The sequence below is a fragment of the Pocillopora verrucosa genome, chromosome 7 (assembly GCF_036669915.1).
Source record: "Pocillopora verrucosa isolate sample1 chromosome 7, ASM3666991v2, whole genome shotgun sequence".
Taxonomy (NCBI): domain Eukaryota; kingdom Metazoa; phylum Cnidaria; class Anthozoa; order Scleractinia; family Pocilloporidae; genus Pocillopora; species Pocillopora verrucosa.
In genome coordinates this window covers 13,868,315-13,877,376 of record NC_089318.1, presented here as the reverse complement: position 1 = coordinate 13,877,376, position 9,062 = coordinate 13,868,315, and the positions used below count along the sequence as shown (strand labels likewise).

The window sequence follows — 9,062 nt, the reverse complement described above, 5'->3', positions numbered from 1 at the left end:
CCAATACAGGTTGATGAGTCAGAAAGCGAATGAAAACTGAATTCATGAAAAGATAAAGATAATTAGTTAAGGGATTTTTCCTGTAATTAAACATTCTTTTCAAGATGAGTTAAGGGATTTTCCTATAATTAAATATTCTTTTCAAGTATCTGAGCGGTAAATTTAAGCCTTAGGAAAATGTTATCTTTTAATTTACCTCACAGCTCCTTGCCAAGCGTTAAAAAGCGTTTGAGAGTACTTTTGTCGAATAAAACGCGGATTTGTAACATCATCAAATTAGGACGTTGTTGCACCATGCATCAATTTCATCTACCCACCATAATGAATATCAGATGGAAATCATTAGAACGCATTTGAATTTTCAAATTTTTCGAGGGAGAAAGCCTCTGCAATTTAATTAGAAAAACACATCGCCAAGGTTCTGTTCTGTTTTTTTTTTTCAGCCCCTTCATGATTAAGTTAACGAAAACGAAGAAACCATCTCTTTAACGGGCCGCTACAATTGGCCAGAACCTAATTTAGAGCCAATGAAACCCGAGTTCTCTCAGACAGTTGGTAGATGTTAGTCTATTGTACCACCAAATTGCGCAAAGTCTTTTTGTTAAGTGAAAACAGATTCGAGTTGCTGCAGCACATACAACTTGAGAGCGACTTAAATGGGAAACTTAAAGCGCAAGCAAAGCTAAACTTCACACTATCCATCATGTCTGCTGATTTCAAGCGCTTTCTCATTTCCGTTCTCTTGCCTTCTATTTTCACAGCAGCTACATGTTCTCCAGGTAAATGTTTTATCACATCCTTTGTTTTATTCAAGTTTTTCTTAGATTTTTTCCTTGTTTCCATAATACTTCTGGATCCCTTCCGTTCTAGATGAGGCGGGCCTTTCTACAAGTAGAAACGAAAACCAAAAGCACGCCCAAAGTTTTTCCATATGCCGTATGCCATATGCCTCAGATTAAAAGCTACTTAGAATACCATGTTTACTGATTGAAATAGGCAGCCCGCAAAAGCTGAAAAAAAATCGCCTCTCAATATGCAAATACCTAAACGGTCTTTAAAAGCATTCAATTTCTTGTTTACCTTCGAACATAGCGATGCTGGTTAACAAACAGAGCGGGTAGGTCCATGCCAAAATTAAAGCAGCCGCTTGTTCAGAGCTGTTTTCCTCGAAATTGCATCAATATTTTTCGTGCAGTAGCATAGACGTTGAACGTCCAATATAGTTGAGCAAATCAAGTTGGTCTCGATTGCATCAAAAGATAGTGAAGAAGCTAGTTAAATTTGTGCCTGGTTCTATATTTAATTTACTAAAATAGGCGCATGTGGTAACACGAGGAATAGCTTCCCTTTGCGGTAACTATACAAAAATGATTTTTATGTATTCAAAGTCGTTTAAGATATTATTGTTTACATTTATAACAAGCCGGCCAAAACACGTTCAGCAGCATATCAAATAGTTCGACGCACAGGTGGGTGGAGATGCTGTACATGTAAGAGTTAGAACTGGAAATTGACTCCAGTCTTATATGCCTGGAGTTCCCACTCTTAACGGATGACCACCACAGCTCCTCACGTAAATCATCGATAATGTTTTCCAATTTCCGTTTGATCTTCATATTATAACTATAATTTTAATATTATAAGATTTTTTTTCATTTCCGCAACAACGTATAACTTTGTTTACTAGTAGGTCTCAATGGGGTGATGGCTTTTATAACGGTAAAAATTTTGGCTTTATTAAGGCTACCATTTAATTTCTTTCCGCCAAGTCTAAAACACTGAACTTTTACAGTTAACTTTGTTTACGACTGACGGTAAACATCTGTCAGTTCTACGCCCAACGGCTGCATTAATTTGCGGCTAACCAAAGGATTCTGACTGGCTTATTGTAGCGTGCTTAATGAGAGTAGAGAGCATGCTGACGACACTGTTGTTCGCTTTTGACATAAACTTTGTTTTGACTGATTGTAATGCGTGGGGAATTTAACAGATTCTTTACCATAAAATAAATAGAGAAGCCTTGACTGTACTCTGTTCTGTTTTAAAGTAGGAAGAAACACGAGACGTAGTCAAGTGTTTCTCCTTACACTTTTTCCATGCTCTAGCCGCTTCATGAGTGCTTAATAATAGAACAGAGCGCAGTCAAGGCTTCTCTTAAGCAATAGCTGAAAATTATGGAGAATGAATATATTGACACACAGGAAGTTCTTACCAGTAACAAAGTAAACAATGTTTGTATGATAATTTAACAAAGATTGAAAATGCCAGCTGTTGTGCATGTGTAGAATTGAAAAATTAGTAAGTCATCAAATAAATTCTTCATTTCCACGAACTAGCTTTACATATCTGCATTTCTTTAACGCGCGGATTTTCAACGAAGAACCAATTTAGTCAATAATATTATGATACGGAAATTTTGCGAGCTTTTCCGGTCTAAACGTCTGTTCGATTTTGTTTTGAATGCAAAATTGTAGGAAAGTCCGGTGACCTGTAGCTTCGTAAATTTTTTTTGGAGACCACCTCGTTTAAAACAATTCTTTCATGTCCAATTTATCTTAATTCAGCACAAACGGTTTGAATATCAGCGTGCGTATCATTAAGGAAATTCCATTTACCTTTTACCTAGGACAGTTTAGATATGAAAAGTTTCGTGGAAGTGAATTGGCTATCTTGTAACACGGCTGCATAATTACAACTGTTATTTATCAGCTTTTTTTATGATAGCATGTCACTTCGCAGAATAAGGTGACACTTTTTTTATGGCAATTGACAGGCTAATTATTGCTGAACTGAGCAGCATTCTAAACAAACATTTGTACGAGTATAACGTAACACAGAACAGTTGACATACGAAACAATTTGACAGCCAATGGTTTAACCGGCGACAGCCTAATTTCTACTGTTTCAGGCAAACGTTTAAATGGCCAGAACTTTTCTAATCGTGCTCCGTATCATGTACTCTGTTTCTGTCTCCCTTCTTTTATTGGAGCTCTGCTTTATGATACCTAAGACTGTGAGGTCACAAGGTTCATTTCAGTATGACTCATATCCAATTCATGTTTACCTTTGGTTTGAGTTATCGTTACATTTTGGGAAACTTTATATTCAAATTTGAAGAATTCTTCATTAGGTCAGAGAATTAGCTTTATCCACGTATATTTAATGAAGAAATGTTAAAATTTGGGAGACTTGGGAGAAAGTTATGCAAACCCGAGACACTGTCGAGGGTTTGTATATCTTTTTTCCTTTGAAACACTTTCTACAAGATAGAAATAAAATAGATGAAGAAAAAAAATCAAGTCTAATACAATTGAAAATGAAATGTCACTTACCGCATTTTCCATAATTCTTTACATATCATCAAAAGCAATAATTTTACGTTTAATGTATTTATTATTTCCATTTCAAAGAAGTCTGCATCGCAGACCAGTGTCGCAATTTGGAGTTTGGGCCTGAGAAAGCATTTGAAGGGAAACGCCTTGTAAACCACACAATTCGCACCGTGGAAATAACAGTTTCCAGGTTCTGTGAAAACTTGTGTTATATGGAGCCCGACTGCGTCAGCATTAATCTTTATACACGGGGAGATGGAAATGGAAACTATAAATGTGAACTGAATAATGCTACTCATGAAGGACACGAAGGAGAGTTGATAGAAGAAGAGATGTATTCTTATCACGCAGCTGAGGTAAATATAAGTTTCAATTCAAGATTCACATTTGCTTATTTTGTTTTTCTTTTCAAAACTCTTAGTCTCATGTTCACCTTAACTACGAACTTGAGTTGTTTTCCTCTTTCAAGACATTAGTGGTTATATTGTGTCTGTGCTCTTCACATAAACTTCTTCGAGGACAAAGCATTTCAAAGTTATTGGAGAAATAGAGATGGAAGGACAACTATGATGACAAGGATAACGATGGCGATGTTGATGATGGTAGCGGTGCAGTTTGTTATTGGATGTTGAAAATGATTATAATGATGATAATGATAATGACAATGACAACAGTTTGTTTTTTTTTTCCGTCAGAGCAATTGTGTACAAAATCCTTGTAAGAACAATGCTACTTGTCAGAGCGGATTTACTAAGAAAGGTTATCGGTGTCTTTGTACCGCTGGATTTGAAGGTCCGATTTGCGAAAGAGGTAACCACAACTTCAATGTTGATATCTTGAGGCCTTCAGCACTTTAACAACACGGAAAAACTTTACCGCGTTGCTTGGTAATTGGGTCATGAAGAATAAAAGAGCTTCTGCTGTCCTCGTGTAACTTAAAGCTCTCTTACTAGTCAGTAAGAACCAAAGGACAAGAGGCTTTTGTCGCAGTTTCTTCACCAACACAGCTCAATGACGAATTTTTGTTTTTTTTTGTCATTTCATTTCGTCTTCTCCTTTCTCCTTATTCGTCTTCATATGTCTTCTTCAGAGCTGCACTGAAAGTGGAAAGAAACAATAGTAAAGTACATGAACCACAAGCAAAAGTAGAACTTTCCGGATTGAAAAAGAGGGAATATATGACTTCTTCGCGGCTCATCAGTACGGCTTGTGACTTACAAGGTCGATCGATTCATTTTGAATACATTTTTTTCAGTCTGCATAAAGCAAAAATAATGTGAAGTGGTCATGAGAAAACAAAAAGTACGTTTACCTTGTTAGGAACAGGATGTGAAGGAGGCCTACCCAATTATCGTTGTTTTTACAGTTGTTGGTGCTTCTATTTGTTTTGTTTTGTTTTGTTTTTTTTTGGATACGATTATTTTGTTTTTATTTATTTGTGTGTATTTTTTGTTCAGACATCAACGAATGTGCTCGCGGGCTACTCAAATGCAGCTCTGGTGCGTTTTGCAACAATACCAAAGGTTCATACAATTGCACATGCAAACATGGATTCACGGGAAATGGACGAGAATGTAAAGGTAGTTGTTAGATCTATTAACAACTATGTGGTGAAAAAAATAAAGCTTACATTTGCAAATTATCCACAAGGGGATGGTAACTTACATCTCGATCCTCCTAGTAAGAAAATGTATAGTGAAACTGAACGCCGGAGGAGATATATATGGACGAGAGCACATTGAAAAATTTTATTCTTGATCACCAAAGTGTTTTTGCATCAATTGGAATCAATGTACTCATAATTGTTTCTTAGGTTCATTCATCCTTTGTATGGCTACAGAAACGTATTTGATGTTCTCAACAACAAATATTAATGCTGTCCAAATCAAATACAAATATCAAGTAATGTTGCTGACCTTTTAAATCTTTTATATGTTTTCGTCAACTTTTTTTCGGCTTTATATCTATAGACATCGATGAGTGTGTCGGAAGGTCACACTCATGCAGCCCTGATGCCTATTGCAACAACACCAAAGGGTCTTACAACTGTACATGTAAACCTGGATTCACTTGGAGTGGAAGAGACTGCGAGGGTGAGCGTCACTTTTGAGAATATTGAGCAAAGGAGGCGGATTTTCTAATTTCGAACTTTCTACCAAAACAAAAACTACGTATACCATATTAAGAACAGTGTGTAAAGGAGGCCTTCCCATTTATTGTTTTTTTTGCAGTTTTTGGTGCTTCTAGATTTTTTTATCAAGTAACGTTGCTGACCTTTTAAATCTTTTATATGTTTTCGTCAACTGTTTTTCGGCTTTATATCTATAGACATCGATGAGTGTGTCGAAGGGTCACACTCATGCAGCCCTGATGCCTATTGCAACAACACCAAAGGGTCTTACAACTGTACATGTAAACCTGGATTCACTGGGAGTGGAGGAAAATGCAAGGGTGAGCGTCTATTTTGGGAATATTAAGCAAAGGAGGCGGATTTTCTAATTTCGAACTTTCTAACAAAAAGTGTGAAATGCCAGTACATTATCGCTACAGCCACGGACATAAAAATGGGAAACCTAAAAACTATTTCTTCTGACTAAAAAACCAAACAGTACAGTATAAACCACTAAATATCTTGCAATGATATCTGCTGCTATTTTTTAAACTATTTTTATCTTTTTATTTTGGAGATATCAACGAGTGTCTTGGCACGTTACACACCTGCAGTCATCACGCATTTTGCAATAACACCAAAGGGTCATACAGCTGTACATGTAAACATGGACTCATTGGAAATGGACGAAAATGTAAAGGTAAACGTTGGGGTCGAAATATAGAGGAAAGTCGGCTAAGGAAAAGTCAAATAGGAATTTTGGTACATTAACGATAGCACTGCTCTTCTATTGCATCCCGTATACACTGGTTCAAAATTAATAGGTGTTACAAAGCAACAATCTTACTATAGCTTTAATCAATATACAATAGCGTGTACAGTTGATATGAAAACATAATATCCGGAGCAGTTATTACGGTTATTATTTCGAGTTCAAATTCTACTTAATTTCTTAGCCCCTCTGTTTATGGGCTTTATAGATAACAACAATCGATGCTCCCCCGACGCCAGTTTTTATCAATGATGTATTCGAAGAAAACATACATGCTGCCAAACAAAGTGAAAGAAAATTGAGAACTGTTTTCAGCTAAAAAGCAGAGCTTGGAACATGATAAAATTCTTCGATCAATCAGCCAGACTGCAGTCGGTATTGTTCCCCAATGATGGATTAAAATATAGCTAAAACAAATTTAAAATTCCCTCTAATCTAATTTTTTTCAGAAGCTACCTCGTGTAAAGAAATTCATGAAATGTAAGTAGAACTGATATTCGATATTATTTTCATAGGACATCAAATAGTTCGCTTGCCCACAGTTAGTTTAATCCCAACACGTCACCGAGCTTACAAAAATTTTTAAACCGTATTCTATATGCAAAGAAAGCCTTCCTTTAAACCTTGACTCATTTTGGTGGAGTTTATTACTGTCCTCAAAGAAGAAGTGAAAAATATCCTTTTCCCTCGGACACCTGTTTTCTTCAAGGACAAATAACTGAGCATTGTTGCAATGACGGCTGCTCTTAATATTACGGAGTTATTGACGTATTTTACTGAGGGATAAACTTTTCATTTGCTTATTTGTTGGATAATTATCATTATCACTCAGCATCCTTGCCATTTTCATCATAGTTATGATAATTATTTGATAAGTTCTAGTTTTATTTCGCCATCATTGTCTATTTCATTAGTAGTTTTCGTTGTTTTATTTTGATTCAAAAGATCCAGTGTGAGTAGTGTGGTTACCTTTCTTGTTGACTCCCAACCGTTGTCCGTTTTTTGCCACATGGGAAATTTTGGGTGCGGAGATGGAGGATGGACGCCAGTTATGAAGATTGACGGCACAAAGGTGAATACTTTTGTTTAACGATTTATTTCGTATATAAACCCGTTCTCTTTCAAAACGTTGCGAAATACAAACGTGCATGTCACATATGTACGCCTTTTGTTTTTCATTGAGACGGTAATGCACGAAGAACAGATTTTGTTCAACGTAAATTTCAAAACTTTTGATGTTTATAATGACTTTTGAAAAAGAAAAAACTAGAAAGAATGTATAAATATATCATACCATATTTTACTCAAGTATCATGTAACAGCTAGTTATATGCAGATACACAACAAGACGTAGAAAGTAACTATCCATCAATTCGGAGAAAACACAAAACTAAAATGCTACTATATTTCAGACCACCTTCCATTATGACTCGCAGTATTGGAGCAATTACGATGAATACAACCTCCCCGGTGGAGAGACTGGGTTTGACGAACGGGAAACAAAGCTACCCATCTACTGGAACACCTCCTTCTCCAAAATATGTCTCGGAATGAAGATCGACGAACAGCTCAGGTTCATCGTCATCAAACAGGAAGCTGACTCTCTGTACTCACTGATCGCTGATGAGCAATACCGGCACACCTTACTGGGTCGTGACGGGTGGAAAGAGTTGATTGGCAGCCAGGCCTCATTACAGAAAAACTGCAACAAGGAAGGATTCAATGCCATTAGCGGTCGAAGTGATCGTTCTAAAGTTAGAATTGGTATTGTTAGCAATGAGCAGGACGACTGTCATTCATGCAACTCTTTGATTGGATTTGGTACAGGAAGTCACCCTAACGATGCAAAATCTTGCGGAAATGAGGCAGACGTTTATGATTCAGATAACGAACAGAAGAGTATCAAAGCCATGGGGTACATATTGGTGCAATAAAACTACACTTTGTTTTCTCAATTCCATAAACCACGTTTCTTTCACTTTAGAAGCATCTTGTTGCTAAAAAAAAACAATCTAGGCAAATGGTCGTCAAAAAGCCCTAAATGTACAGCAACTACGTATTTACACTACTTAAGGAATATGCAGATATTCTCATTTCCTTCAATTTCTTAGACTTCAGAATACAAGCATATTTAAGACGTTTTCTTTTAAAATATAAGTGACCTTAGCTTCAATGATCAAAGTTGAGGAATATTTAAAAAAAAAATGCTTACCTGACAATGAATGAATTGTGATTAATTGCCCCTTGGCTTTTATGCAACAGAAACAGCATCGTGAGGTCCCTCGAAAGCCACATTTCTTGGTCTCCCAAAAATCTCATTGTTTTAGACTAGAAATAACTAAACCTATTCGAAGATTCACCGTCATTGATCGAACATCGAACTCGGAATTTTCTAGCAGCTACAGCGTCTTGCTGTCAGAGCATGGAATAGTTAAATGGTACGTCTTTGAATGCTGCACTGACTCATCTTGACGTATGTACTTTTTCGCTGGTGAAAGGGTGAAAAACCTGAAAAAGACTCTAATTCTATCGTTTACAGGTTGATGTTTAAGATAGATAGATAGATGGTTTATTTAAATCACATTGCAGCCCGAAGGCTGAATTAATTAACTTTTACAACTTTTAAAAGGACAATAATAATGTATGATAAATCTATGTTAAATATAATGGTAAAAATGTTTAAATTTGTAAAACATTTTCATCCTTGAACCAAAATTTAAGAAATAATCTGTGTATTATGAGAAGATGCGTTGCATAGCCGGGACATTGCGAGTATGAAAGTATTATATGCCCTATTGGTGTGAACGCGCGGTAAAACAAAGGGACGATTGTATCGAAAATTATAAAC

The 9,062-nt window shown here is 36.3% G+C and overlaps 1 protein-coding gene across 1 annotated transcript; it reads left to right on the top strand.

Annotated features, from left to right (window-relative positions):
- Positions 1–620: 620 nt before the first annotated feature.
- On the top strand, positions 621–8,196 carry LOC131793552 (fibrillin-1-like). The gene is made up of 10 exons (XM_066169949.1): positions 621–779; positions 3,411–3,688; positions 4,028–4,142; positions 4,790–4,912; positions 5,303–5,425; positions 5,661–5,783; positions 6,020–6,142; positions 6,664–6,694; positions 7,160–7,286; positions 7,627–8,196. The coding sequence occupies exons 1-10, from the start codon at positions 704–706 to the stop codon at positions 8,146–8,148; spliced, it is 1,641 nt and encodes a 546-aa protein (XP_066026046.1). The 5' UTR covers positions 621–703; the 3' UTR covers positions 8,149–8,196.
- Positions 8,197–9,062: the final 866 nt, after the last annotated feature.

Excerpts from the sequence above, each read along its gene's own strand:
- LOC131793552 (XM_066169949.1), top strand. The coding sequence starts at position 704 with ATGTCTGCTGATTTCAAGCGCTTTCTCATTTCCGTTCTCTTGCCTTCT. Across the intron at positions 3,689-4,027 it reads ATTCTTATCACGCAGCTGAG|AGCAATTGTGTACAAAATCC; the intron begins GTAAATATAAGT and ends TTTTTCCGTCAG. Across the intron at positions 7,287-7,626 it reads TGAAGATTGACGGCACAAAG|ACCACCTTCCATTATGACTC; the intron begins GTGAATACTTTT and ends ACTATATTTCAG.